Source organism: Elephas maximus, chromosome 25 (genome assembly GCF_024166365.1).
Source record: "Elephas maximus indicus isolate mEleMax1 chromosome 25, mEleMax1 primary haplotype, whole genome shotgun sequence".
In the NCBI taxonomy this organism is placed as follows: Eukaryota; Metazoa; Chordata; class Mammalia; order Proboscidea; family Elephantidae; genus Elephas; species Elephas maximus.
In genome coordinates this window covers 13,109,373-13,124,016 of record NC_064843.1, presented here as the reverse complement: position 1 = coordinate 13,124,016, position 14,644 = coordinate 13,109,373, and the positions used below count along the sequence as shown (strand labels likewise).

General features: G+C 45.4%; 1 protein-coding gene across 3 annotated transcripts in view; it reads left to right on the top strand.

Moving 5' to 3' along the window:
- Positions 1–14,644, top strand: part of RTF2 (replication termination factor 2) — a 54,922-nt gene that overhangs the window by 6,041 nt on the left and 34,237 nt on the right. For all 3 annotated transcript variants that reach the window (XM_049869060.1, XM_049869061.1, XM_049869059.1), the window contains exons 4-5: positions 1,320–1,459; positions 4,089–4,167. In XM_049869060.1, the coding sequence (XP_049725017.1) occupies positions 1,320–1,459; positions 4,089–4,167 (219 nt within the window). The remainder of the gene's footprint in view (positions 1–1,319; positions 1,460–4,088; positions 4,168–14,644) is intronic.

Sequence of the window (14,644 nt, the reverse complement as noted above, 5' to 3'; positions counted from 1 at the left end):
GTGCTGATGAGTTAATTCTGATTCATAGTGACCCCATGTGATAGAGTAAAACTGTTTCATAGGGTTTCCCAGGCTGTTATCTTTGTGGGAGCAGATTGCCAGGTCTTTTCCCCCATGGAGCAGCTGGTGGATTCAAACCGCTGACCTTTCAGTTAGCAGCTGAGCAGTTAACCTTTGCACCACCAGAGCACCTTTAGAGGTTGGCTACCTCCTGCTGATTAGAAGCTCGATTGGCAGTTAAAGTTCTTTCATAAAAGTAGAAAAAAATTTTTAGTAAGTGAAGTTTATTGAAAGGACAAAGCGTTTTAAGTCTGGTCAATGGGAAAAATACTTAGAAGAGTATCGCGAAGAATTTGAGAACACCACGCCAGTCCAGCCCTCCATCTCCCAGGTGGAGTTGCTGCTGTGCGTGACTCACCTGAGCCACAGGGCTGCTTAGTAAAGTGCCTGAACCAGAACCCATATCCTCGGATTCTAGTCTAAGAGTGTGGGTTCTCGCTTCCCCCCCTGCCCCCTTTTTTTTTTTTGGTTTAAACTATATCAGACCTTCTGCCTGGATTCTTGGGCTAGTTACAGGATATAGGAGATGTTCGTTTCAGGCAAATTCAAAGTTCTTAAATGTAGCTCATGGTCGTCCTGTAGAAACAATCGTCCTGTAGAAACAATCGGTGATTTTAGTCACCATTTCCTCACTAAGAAAAGCTCTGCATTAGCTCCACCCATAAAGGAACGCCATCTTTCCCTGCTGACGAATACTGTCTGTAGGAAGGATCCACCTCCATGAGGTCCTCTATGGGCAGAGCTGATACAGAGCTTTTTCTTAGTGGGAAACTTTTCGTGTCAGAAGTTATTTCTCCCCTTCAGCCAAGGATTGGACAGGACCATAAAACAGAACGAGACAAAAGGGGCACACCAGCCCAGGGGCAAGGACTAGAAGGCAGGAGGGGACAGGAAAGCTGATAATAGGGTAGGGAACCCAAGGTCGAGAAAGGAGAGTGTTGACATGTCATGGGGCTGGTAACCAATGTCACAAAACAATATGCGTACCAATTGTTTAATGAGAAGCTAGTTTGTTCTGTGAACCTTCATCTAAGTACAGTAAAAAAAAAAAGTAATGTAAAAGAAGTTGGTGGATTAAAAACATCTTGGTTTCTATCAGAACTTATAGTTCAATTTTATATCCATATCAATTGGTGACCAAGGAAAAGTAGCTAGGAATAAGAGGTTCGCTTGGGAGGGCACTCAAGTAACAATTCTCTGTTGACATAGGTGATCATTAAGGCAAAGGATGATCCACTTACGTTGATGCTTTTTCACAGAATGTCACAGAACTAAAGCTTTCTGATAATCCTGCCTGGGAAGGGGACAAAGGAAACACCAAAGGTGACAAACATGATGACCTCCAGCGGGCACGTTTCATCTGCCCCGTCGTGGGCTTGGAGATGAATGGCCGGCACAGGTCAGTGACAGGCGGAGGGACAGATGATGTGGGAGTCTGCTTTAATAGCTGTGGGCTCATTAGGGTTTGTGAAGTGGCTTAGCAATCACATGGATTCTTACCGTGTCCCTTGGTTTGGGCAGCACCTCAGGAAATGATGCCAAATTCAAGAGTGCATTCATTCCCCATCAGCCATTGGTGATATGACTTCTGAGCCCACTCAGCTCTTTGTTTTCTGTGGCCTCCTGTTCCTGAGAGCAAAAGAACCCAAAATAAAGCAGGCTTTTAAAAATCTCACGGGTGACAGTTAGAGAGGAGACCTGAGTGTGGTCATTGGATCATGCTTTCCTGTGGGAGAGGAAGCAAAGGACACATGTTCCACATCAGACAAATCCCATTTCCTTGCAACTGCTGGGAAGTGTATGATGGGAAGCAGTGGCATCGAGTCTGTGGTCCATCATTTGGCCAAGGGCCCAGCTGATAGTGACGACTTGCTCTGAATTTGTAGCTAACCAGCCCTGGGGTTGGAGTGCCAGAAACCTCACCATTGAGCTGGCTGTAGCAAATGTAAGTGACCTGTACGTTTTCCTCTTTGAGAAATAGAGTGTTGAGTTTGCAAGTGATCTGTTGTTATAGGATGGCTCCCACTCGGCAAGAGCTTTGTGCCCCTTCCCCCACTGCTTGAACTGGCTGTAGAAGTGTCTTTAGTAGCTGGTAGTCCACACTGCCCTCGAGAATCATGCATCTAACACCAAACCTGAACCCACTGCTGTCAAGTTGATTCTGACTCATAGTGACCCTACAGGACAGAGTAGAACTGCCCCATAGAGTTTCCAAGGAGTGCCTGGTGGATTTGAACTGCCAACCTTTTGGTTAGCAGCTGTAGCTCTTAACCGCTATGTCACCAGGGTTTCCGCATCTAACACAAGACGTACTAAAAGATTGCTTTGGTTTTTTTTTTTACTATTTTCATTCGTAAAAGGGGGGAAAAATCATCTCAACTAAGTAAAATCTTTTATTGGCTGTAAGCAGCCACATTTAATCTTCAGCGTTCTCGCAAATTTGTGGACACTGGTTTAAACCTGTCACCATCCAGTTCCGACTCATAGGACCGAGTAGAACTGAACCCTGGGGTTTCCAAAGCTATAATCTTTATGGAAACAGGTGCCACATCTTTCTCCCATGAGGCAGCTGGTGGGTTTGAACTGCCAGCGTTTTAGTTAGCAGCTCAGCGCTTAACCACTGCACTACCAGGGCTCCCTATACATTGATTTAGTAGGTGTATTTGGGCAGCTTGTCATGTGCCAGGCACTGTGGCCGACTACACCAGAGAGACTGACTGCCGTGCTCTGAATGGAGTGACTGAATAATATAATGATTTATGGATTTGGAGAGGAGTAAAATTTAAGACTGAGGACCTTTTGCTTTTAAAGATTATGGCCTTCTGCAGATAATCTGAATTTAAACCATTTAGGGCTCTTTCTCAAACTTCAACATTTGGATCAAGCAGGAAGTATTCTGGGGAACCAGATTCATGCTGCTTGACCTTGTCCCACTTCTTCCTTTGGAAAACCATGGTTCATCCCAAAAGAGGAAGTTAGCGGAAATGGACTCAACTATGGAGTCTTGAATAGGGGTTCCCTGTCGACGCTTGATCCAGTTGTGGCTTTCCCCAGGTTTTTCCCCCTTAATTTGCTGGTTAGTCTCCTCCCCTTTTCCTCTTCCCAGGTAATTGCACTTGGGATGCTTTGGGTTTGTCCACCTGCTATGTGTAGAGCCTTGGCACTAGAAAATAGTTTTGGATTGGTTTATTAGTAAAGTTCATGTATTAAAGAATTAAATACACAGAAAGAGAGAAATTGCTGATGCAGTAAATCCTTTGGACCTTTGTTTAAAAAAACAATTTGCTGATTTACCAGTAATTAGCGTCTAAGGAGCCGTGGTGGCACAGTGGTTAAGTAGTTAAGCACTAGGCTGCTAACCGAAAGGTTGGTGGTTCGAACCCACCAGCTGTTTCATGGGAGAAAGATGTGGCAATCTGCTTCTATAAAGTTTACAGCCTTGGAAACCCTATGGGACAGTTCTACTCTGTCGGGTAAGGTCACTATCAGTCAAAACCTACTCAACAGCACTGGGTAGTAAGCGTTCATAAAACGGGATTTGCTTTTGGTACTAAGCAACATTTAATGAATCTGGTACGGTGCTCCTAATTGAGTTTTTGTCAGGCTATTCTGCATCTATATTAAAAAAAAAAAAAAACTAATTGCTATGGAAGTGTAGTCCAACTCATATGGAACCTATAGGACAAAACTGCCCTATAGGGTTTCCAAGGCTGTAGTCTTTATGGAAGGAGACTGCCACATCATTCTCCCACGGAGCTGTTGGTAGGTGCCAATCATTGACCTTTCTGTTAGCAGCTGAGGGCTAAGCAGGGTTCCTGTGTCCACTGTAATCCCTGGGAGATTAGATTTTTTTCTACATACTTATTTTTTTTTTTTCTTTAATGGAATCTAATGTAATGATTTTTAACCTTGTGGTTCTTGGCCTTTACATAAACTGAACAAATGTTAATTGATAATGTGGATCATTACTTGCAAATTATTTCTGAATTGTTGGTGACGTTGTGTTCCGTATTGGATTATCCCTCCAGGTTTTGCTTCCTGCGGTGCTGTGGCTGTGTTTTCTCTGAACGAGCCCTGAAAGAGATAAAAGCAGAAGTCTGCCACACAGTGAGTTCCTGACATTTGTCATTCGTGCTTTCTCAGTAGCTGAGGAAATCAGGTGGCTTCGGGTCCTTCCTCCAGTTGTCATTTAGACAACCTCCAGTTCTTCCTGAAACACACATCTAATAAGTTGTCTCTCTGTGGAAAACCCTTCCAGGGCTCTTCACTGCTGAGAGTCCAGACTCAGACTGCCTCTTGTGATATGACCCCTTCCTGCCTGTTCAGGTCTCCCTTGTGCCTCTGTCCACTCTACCCAGACCTGCCAGCCTGGAGGGTTCCTGCTCCCCCCATGAGACTTAGTTCCAGAGTCGCGACTTCCTCCCTGAAATCTGGCCGCCCAGTCTCCTTCCCTGGTCCCTGAACACCTTGTTATCTCACTCACCTCATGATAATGTAACTGTGTATTTATGTGTCTGTTTCCCCCACTGGACGGGGTTGCGGGCAGGGAGCCAGACTTGTTTGTCTCACTCTCTCCAGGGCTGCTTATCTCCAGGGCATTTAGCATACCCTCAGTAAGTGCTCTCAGTGTAGCCGAGAGCCTTTTCAGCTCTCTTGTAGGAAGTACTGGTGACATTGCTTGAACAGGTTTCTGCTGAAGCCAAGAACATTTGTATGCCTGCCACTCTGCTGGCCCTTGGAAAACCTGGCATTTAGCTTAACCCGGTGGATGCCAGCCAGCTCCTCCTTTCACCTGTGAAACTGCGTACATCTTATTAGGCCTTGCTATAGGGCTTCTATCTGTGGAGAACTAGTCTTTCATTTGGCAGCTTCTTTGAGTGTCTTTGATGGGCCAGGCCCTGTCCTGGGCATCTTAAGGTGGGTTATTATGGTGGACAAGACAGGGGAAGACCCTGCCTTCAGAGGACCCACATTCCAGCTGGGAAGACAGCCACTCACACGGTGAGCAAGGCAGCTTCAGATTGTGACCAAAGCTGGACACGGGGATGGGACGCGAGGGAGGCAGGCTGCTCTAGCCATGGCTGGCAAAGGCCTCTGGGAGTCAGGGTTTGAGCTGAAACCTGGAGGGTGCGCAGGAGCCAGCCATGGCCAGCATGTGCAAAAGCTCAGAAGTGATAAAGGACTTTGCTTGTTCAAGGGACAGGAAGTGGGGCCATGGGATTGAGGTTGAAGAGTTAGGTGGGGGTCGCCCCTTGCAGGGCTGGGTGGCCGCACTGAGTCTTGTGCATTTTGTTCTGAGATCAGTGCGAGACCACGGGGCTGTCTGAAGCCAGACCTATGTGCATCTGTTAGAATGATCCCTCTGTACACTGAGCCGGACACAGAGGAGGGCACACTGGGTGGTGCCGTTTAGATGGGGTTTAGAGACAGGCAGAAGCTCATCAGAGGTGGTGAGGTCAGCGCTTATCTCTGAGAAGAGCACTGGCAGTATGTAGCCTTTTGAGCGTCCTCTTCCTCTTGGCACAGTGCACCCAAGAATCGTCCGTGTGTGCACATCTGTAGTTTGCTCCTTTTATTGGCTGGGAGTGTCCCACTGTGAGGATGTGCCATACTGGTTCATTCGTTCCCCAGCTGAGGGCATTTAGGTTGCTCTCCGTTTGGGGCAGTTAGGAATAAACCCCTTGTAGAATTTGGAATCCATGTCGCTAAGCTTTTGAAAAAGAAATTCATAGAAAAATGTACTTGGGATTCAGTGTATGTCATTTATTCACCAGTATTTGTCATGTCTCCTGTACTAAAGACAATGTCACAAGTGTTCCCAGGGAGCATTCCTTGCCCTCCAGGCACCTGCAGTCTTGCAGGAATCATAACTTATGTGGAAAATTCTACTCCATGTTGTTATTGGAAGCCAGCTATCAAGTGGGTGGTAGGATGCTATTGGAGTTCATGGGCCAGAGGGCTTTCTTTGGTCTGTGCTGGTGAGAAGTGGCTTCTGAAGGAGGAGCATTTGCCCTGGGTCTTGAAGGAAGGGTGTGATGCTCAGTCCCCGGATTGGGATGGGACTACTGGTGGGAGGGGTGCTGCTTTCGGCTGGTCCACAGACAGGGCAGGAACTGTCTGTACGAGACACCATGGAGTGAGACAGTGACCCCATTTTTGCTGTGCTTCAGAGCTTCTGCTTGCTTCAAGGAGAAAGTCTCAGTTTGAGCCTAGCCTGGCTTTAATACCTCTCTGTTGTTGTTGTTATTGGGTGCTGTGGAGTTGATTCCCACTCATAGCAACCCCATGTGACAGAGTAGAATTGCCCCATTGGGTTTTCTCAGCTGTAATCTGTGGGGAAGCAGATGGCCAGGTCTTTCTCCCAAGGAGGCACTGAGTGGGTTTGAACCACCAACCTTTTGGTTAGCAGCTGGGTGCCACCAGGGCTCTTTAACAGCTCTTTAACACTCTCAAAGCTCCCAATGCACAGTAGACCTTAAATCAGAGCTGGGGCAGGCGGGATCTAGCAAGACTTTGTTTTGTGTTCTCTGTTTTTATGGTTACTTTAAGGCAAAAATTTATCGTAGAAATGTTAACTTTTAAAGTAAATTTAAGTAGAAACAGTGGGTAGATTGGAAGAAGAATATTAAGATAATACATTACAGGGGAATGCCTGAAATTTGTGAAATGCTGTCATAAGTGAGGGTGTGTATATTGGGAAGCAAGGGACAGGTGGGAGAGGAGGAGGAGAGGCATCAGCAGAGGGAAAGCCCCTGGCAGCCTTTTGGTGATAGAGGGTCAAGGTATAGTCAAGGCACCCAGCTGTCAGGACTCGGCTGGGGGTACAGGAGCAGGGAGAGAGGCCAGAGATGAGTGTCCGACTGGGTTGTGGAAACCCGCGGGTGCCGTACAGGCACGTGAGTAGTTGCAGCGCAGATTAGGAAGCTACTGAAGACTCTGCAGCAGGAAAGCGCTTCCGGGACATAAATGGGTAGGCTACAGAGGATGAGCAGAGAGACGAGAGGCTGACCAACAGCAGGCCTGAGAAAAGGAGACTGTGTGAGAACCCTCGAAAGGAACGGAACCTCAGCGCCCAGGGCTCCTGCGGGGAAAGGAAGGAACAGTGTTGGAGTGTGTGCCTGTTTTAACAAGCAGCACGTGAGATGCTGGGTAGGTATTAAACACAGTTACGGGGACACTCAGGAAGTCTACGTGAGGGTGGAAAATGAAGCTGAGATTTATTCCAGAGACCAGTTGACCTAGATTAGCAGTTCCCAGACTAGGCTGCCCCTTAGAATCACCACTTGTTTCCATTCCCCACCTCAGATCCCCAGGAGCAGAATCTGCAGGGTTGGAGGAAAATCCCGTGGATTTCTAATGTCTAAAGGTTCCCAGATAATTCTAACAACCATGCTTGGCAGACTCACGGATTTAAATCCAGCTTTTTTCATAACCATAATGGCAGCTGTCTCTGACATTGGCGTGCAGTTGTCCTTTGCACTGGCTGACTTAAAACATCCCTACTAGTGACCATGTTGACAGATGTGCAACAGAACAGAACTGTCTGCACAGATGAATGAATAATTTATTTTATAAGGACCAGCACAAAGCTGGTTGCTATGAGGCAGAGGTTAAAGATGTCCCAAATGTCCAACTCTTCCAAACTGCTGTCCCACTCCATCATCTCTAACGTCAACTCCCTGCCCCCCCCCCCCATACTCTCCCTCCCAGCTTTAGGCTCCATAATTTGCTGCAGGGTCTCACAGAACTCACAAACGGTGTCTTAGGGAAATGGCTCACACAGTTGTGGAGGCTGGCAAGTCCCAAATCCATGGGTCAGATGTCGGGCTGGAGGCTTTTTCTGACCCACATGGCTGCAGGGGCTGACGAACCCAAACCGGCAGGTCAGGGTGCTGGCTCATGAGGCTGTGGAAGCTGGCGAATCCCAGAATCAGCAGGACAGAAGGCAGGCTGCTGACTCAAGCTCTGAGAAGCAGAGGTCAGGTGATCACGAACCAGATGCAGAATCCATACTAAGAAGGAGAGAACTTCCCCAGAGCATTCATGTGCGTTTGATGCAGACCACACCCTCAAGGAAACTCCCCCTTCTTAAGTCACACCCTTTAGTAAGATACATCAAGATACATCCCTAATCCTGCCACATTAACACAGCCACAGGCATAGAGTCTAGGATTCATAGCACATTGCAAAATGGAGGATAATTACATCAGATCACAAAGTGGAGGACAACCAACCACTGCTGGGAATCATGGCCTAGCCAAGTTGACACATAACCAAAACCATCATAGGTTCCATATACTTCATTTGCATAGCCCGGTTCAGTCACTGTGTGTGAGTCATAGAGACTATGTCTAGAAGGGCCGTATTAAGTGATTCATTGCACCACGACTGAGTTTAGCACAGAAGGTGATTTTATTTCACAGAAATACAGCATTGCAAGGGAACTCCAAGATCATTTTGCTGACTCTTGGGAACGTATGATGAAAGCTAGTAAACTTTTGAAATTCTATACCTTGAGCAAGGAAAGAGGAGGAGGCAGAGGAAAGGGGAACAGCGCTACAGTTAGCGGGTTGCATGAGAGGAAGCAGAGACCAGGTGATAAACAGAAACCCTGGCTGCTCCGACCGCCTCGAGTAGAGGCTGCCTGGTTATCAAAAACTCCCACAGTTAAAACAGGATGCTCGATGTAATTCAAGCATGCCTCATTTTCTTAAAATTTTCTTTTAAATTTTTCTTAAAAATCAGTTTCCTGCCAGAAGAACAAGATGATGAGTCCTTTTCACTTATATAATCTGCATACAAATTGCCTTTGCATAGCTCACCTAAATACTGTCCAGCTCAGAACATCATAGAGAATGGGACGGCCAGTGGTACGCTAGAGTGGGGATCATTCGTTCCTTCACACAACCGATGTTGAGAGCCTATTGTCTACCAGTCTTGGCTCGCACACCTGATCTGGCCTTGGGGCTGTCACAGCACCTCTCTGGGCTTTAGATTCTAGTATATATAAAAAAATTCAGAAGGAATTATAGTAAATTCTCTGACAGCTTTCCTTCTGGATCTAAAATTACTAGCAGTAGTATTTTAAAATGAAGAAACAAATGATAAATTTCTATACTGTTATCAGAATTTAAACTCCTATTTCTAATGTAAAGTTTTTTAAGGTTTGGTAATACCAAATCCAGGTAGTCCCTGACTTAGCACGTATTTGAGTTATGATGAACCAAACTTAGGACTGCGTGGGCTGTTTTTTGTTTTATATCTTATCATTAGTAATATGTACTACATACAATGTTAAAATGTATCCGTAAGTTTATATGTAATGTTTCCAACCCCCGAAGACAAAGATCAGATTTATAAAGATCCTGATAATAAGAGGCAATAATAATGAAAATTAAAAAAAAAAATTTGACCTAGGTCAGAACCAGCTTACAGTGGAGCTGTCAGAACCAAACCACCTCGTAAGTCACGAACTACCTGTATGTCAGTCAGGGTTGGCTGGCTGCTGTAACAAAACCCCCCAAAATTTAAGTGGCTAATGCAGTAAAAGTTCCTGGTTGGGCGGCTTTCTTCCAAGGGTAAGTCTGGGGCCATTTTGAAGCTCCAGCCTCTTCTAAATTATGGGATCCCCTCCATTCAGGTGGTGTAAACAGTTAGTGCGCTCAGCTGCTAACCGAAAGATTGGAGGTTCAAGTCTGCCCTGAGGTGCCCTGAAAGAAAGGCCTGGCAAACTACTCTCAAAGCATCAGCCATTGAAAACCCTTTGGAGTACAGTTCTCGTCTGACACACGTGGTGTTACCATGAGACAGAACTGACTTGATGGCAGCTAATTTTTTTCTCCATTCAGTTGGCTCATGGGGAAATAGAAGAGCAGATGTGTCGTGGGTAATTTTTATGAACCAGGCCTGAAGTGATGCTCATCGCTTCTACTCACATCTCTTTGGCTGGAGCTCAGTCACATGGCCATGCCTAACTGCAAGGGAACCTGGGAGACGTAGTCCAGCTGAGTGCCTGGGAAAAGAGGTGAACAGTAGCCATTTCCTCCAAACTCTGCCAGAGTAGCCATTTCCTCCAAACTCTGCCAAGAGGAAGAGAGAAATGCTGTGTATTATGGTTGTGAATTTCTCCATGAAGATGTGGATGACAGTGAAATAAAACCATCAATGTCAAATTAAAGCCTAAAACAAACTTTTATTTTTTAGGTAGTATTTGAACGTTAGATATTAGTAACCTCGGTGGTACTCAGGGTATGTGTTTTCTCTGCTTTTCAGTCTGTAGTTCCACCCAGATTTGGTTTTTTCAGTTCACTAGAAGAGAGTAGACGGTTTGAGACAGCTCTGTTCTGTGCTCTGAAACACATGGCGTGCGCACTTGGTTTCAGTAAACAGAAGCCAAAGAGATGTAGTTGCTAGGCTTTTTTGTTTTCAGCCTAAACAAATCACTAGCCGGAAAAATGAATTGTATTCCCCACTGGATTCTTTGCCACTTGTCATAAGAAGAAACATGGTGGAGTAATTACCGGCTGAAGATAAGTGATGCTGTGTTCTTGGCTCAGTGAGCCAGACCTGCACTGCTGGCCTCACCTGGGAGGGATTTGGTGTTTTGTTTCTTTTTTAAGAAATGCAGAAGCTCAGGTACTACACCAGACCTACTGAGTCAGAATCTGCATCTTTACAAGATCCCCAGGTGATTTTCTGCACAACCAAGTTTGAGAATCACTGGTTTGGATAATATTAGAGGTGTGATCAGTAGCATTTGACTTGTTAGCTTCTGGCTTCATTTATTCAGGCTTTATAGATAGGTGAGTGTAGGGTGTGGGTATTTCAAAGTCAAGAATGCATATTCCTACTGATATGTTTAGTTCTTTTCTTGAAGAGGGTGGGGTAGGAATGGGGGAGGTTAACGGGTGAGGGGGGTGAATGTCTTTACAGGTGATCAGGTCAACAGCTAATTCTGATTCCAGGCTCTGGCCTCCTTTAGGGTATTTTGGTTTTCTCCCATCTTTATGGTCTTAGTGAATCTTAAGACTCAGGGAATCTCATTGTATACAGTACAGGCAGCCTTAAACTTTTACATGTAAGGAAAATCTAACAGAAAAATCAAACAGTAGACTTTATATATTAGCAGGCAGGCTGTATTCCCAGAGAGCTAAAGACATTACCTTAAGATCCCTATTTGTACGTCACCTTTAAGATGCAGTCCTTAGCAGTGTGTTTCAGACCGTTTTTACGTGTGATTTAATTTTGTTCTTTTCCTTTACGATTGAACACAGTGAGAGAGACTCAGAGTAGAGAAAGCACCAGGTGGATTAAATGGATGAGGCCCTCCTTGTTGTTGGTTCTGATACTAACACGAGACGCTGCTCTGTCTTGGCCGACCTGGCCCTGTCACGTCACAGCGGCCGCTGCCTCTCAGCCCCGCTTCCTTGCACTTCCCCCAACACTCCACAGATAGCCACCAGGTTGTTCCTCCGATCTCGTGCTGCTTCAGTCCACCAGGCCTTTAAGTTACTTTTAATATTTTTGTTGGATCACCCTGTTACTGGAATTCTTTATTATTATTATTGTAATTATTATTACTCAGGTAGCTTATTCCATACCTCGGGGCAGGTATGCATTTCAATTGATCCTTCTTTAGTGTGAGGAAAGGGTGTGATAAGGGCCTGGCCTCTGGAGCCAGAGTTCTGGACCCAACTCCCAGCTCCACCCACCTGGCTCTGTGGTTTTGGGAGACTGCCATTGTCTCCCCATACCTCAGTTTCCTCATCTGTGAAAAGTGTCGACGCCATCCTGAGTGCTTCATCCACATTAGCCACCATCCCGGTGGGTAGGCCCTCTTGTTAGGCCACTTTCAGAGTGAATGAATGTGCTGTGAATAGACACTGGGTGAAATGAATGGAGGCATGTGTTTCAGATAAGTCTTAGTTACCAAGTACTGCTATAACAGAAATACCACAAGTGAGTGGCTTTAACAAACAGAAATGTATTTTCTCATAGTTTAGAAGGCTAGAAGTCTGAATTCAGAGCACTGGCTCCAGGTAAAGCCTTTCTGTCTGTGTTGGCTCTGGAGAAAGGCCATTGTTGCTTCTGCTTCCTGGGACCTTGAGATCTCCATGTGTCTTGGCTTCTATCTTAGCCCAACTCTCTCTGTGCTCGCTTGTTTAGTCTCTTTATAGCTCAAAAGGATTGACTCAAGACACACCCTGCATAGAGGTTAGGATTTACAACACACATTTTATGGGGACTTAATTCAGTCCATAACAGATACAGTCCAAAGACTTGAGCTTTTTTTTTTTTTCTTTTTTATCGGGTTTGCACTTAGCTGCTATTGAGTTGTTCTAAAATATAGGGGACAGAATTACGGTAAATTTGAGCGTTCTGAACAGCCCGTCAGAATGTGTACCTGCCGGGGACACTGCGTGTTTGGCTCCTCCTGTGTTTTAGCTACAACGATGTACAGAAAAGCAGTAGTGTGCAGCCAATCAGACCCCTGTGTGATAGTCTTTGACAGTCTCAACACTCCAGTGTGTGCTTTCATGACAACTAAATACCTCTAATCTACAATTCACTTAAATTCCATGTGTGATCTCTGCCTCCAGAACTCATCTTCCTTCTGTTCAGCCTCGTGCTCTTCAAGGGTGATTTCATTGGCTCTGAGTGGGCTTTGATTTCATTTGTGTCTGAGAGGCTTCAGTTTACTGAGGCACTGACACTTTGCCTTCGAATTATACAGCTGTTTCTTTAGTTTCCTCTCCTGTGGTTCCTGGTCACCCTTTAGAGAGGGAAAGTATATGTAACTCCTCAGAAGAAAAAAGGTCATTGTTCTGGATTGAACTGTGTCCTTCCAAAATATGGATTTTAAATCCCAACCCCTATACCTGTGGATGTAATCCCATCCCAGAATAGGGTTTCTTTGTTATGTTAATGAGACCATATGGAGGGTGTGTCCTAAACCTGATGCCCTTTGAGATATAAAAAGAGCAGATTAGGCACAGAAGCAAGCAAAAACAAACGGGGGAAGATAGATGCCCTGTGAAGAGCACCAAGGAACCAAGGAACAGAAGCTAAAAGAAACAAAGATCTTCCCCCAGAGCCAACAGAGAGAAAGCCTTCCCCTAGAGCCGGTGCCCTGAATTTGGACTTCTAGCCTCCTAAACTTTGAGAAAATGAATTTCTGTTTAACTAAAGCACAATTAAAAAAAAATTTTTTTTTTTCTATTTGCTAAATCTACGCACTTGTATTTTTTTTTTTATTGTACTTTAGATGAAGGTTTACAGAACAAACTAGTTTCTCATCAAACACTTAATACACATATTGTCTTACAACATTGACTAACAACCCCACGAGATGTTAGCACTTTCCCTTCTCAACCTTGGGTTCCCCATTACCAGCTTTCCTGTCCCTACTGCCTTCTAGTCCTTGCCCCTGGTCTAGCATGCCCCTTTAGTCTCGCTTTGTTTTATGGGCCTGTCCAGTCTTTGGCTGAAGGGTGAACCTCAGGAGTGACCTCATTACTGAGCTGAAAGGGTGTCTGGGAGCCATACTCTCAGGGTTTCTCCAGTTTCTGTCAGGCCAGTAAGTCTGGTCTTTTTTTGTGAGTTATAATTTTGTTCTCCATTTTTCTCCAGCTCTGTCCGGGACCCTCTATTGTGATCCCTGTCAGAACAGTCAGTGGTGGTAGCTGGGCACCATCTAGTTGTGCTGGACTCAGCCTAGTGGAGGCCGTGGTAGATGTGGTCCATTAGTCCTTTGGACTAATCTTTCCCATGTATCTTTAGTTTTCTTTATTCTCCCTTGCTCCTGAAGGGGGGAGCACTTGTGGTATTTCTTTTATAGCAACACTGGGAAACTAAGACAGTCATGGACATTTAGAGGAGCCCTGGGCCAGTGAGTAGAGATAACCTAAACCATTTGTGTCTCAGACCTATGCAGTTAGCACAGTAGCTATCAGCCACGTGTGACTATTTAAATTTAAATTAATTAGAATTTTCTTAATTAAATAAATGCGAAGATTTACTTCATCAGTTGCACTAGCCGCCTTTCAGGGGGCTGACTCGTCCTGTGGCACTGGCTGGTGTTGAACAGCACAGATGTGGAACATTGCTGTCATCACAGAAAGTCTTCCCAGACAGCACTCACTACATGAGTAAACAGGCTTGACGCATTACCCATTGCCATCGAATCGATTCTGACTCACAGCGACCCTATAGGACAGGGTAGAACTGCCCCATATAGTTTCCAAGGAAGGCCTGGCATATTACAGGCTTAAGGCAACCTTTTTAAGAAGTGTTTCCAGAGGAAAATATTCTTTGTTACGAGGATGGCGAGGGAGGGAAAGGGGAATTCACTAACCAGATAAACCAAAAAAAAAAAAACCAAACCCACTGGCATTGAGTAGATGCCAACTCATGGCGACCCTATAGGGCAGAGTAGAACTGCCCCGTAGAGTTTCCAAGGAGCGCCTAGTGGATTCAAACTGCCGACCTTTTGGTTAGCAGCTGTAGCACGTAACCACTACGCCACCAGGGTTTCCACTAACCAGATAGTAGATGAGAATTAGCTTAGGTGAAGGGAAGGAAAACA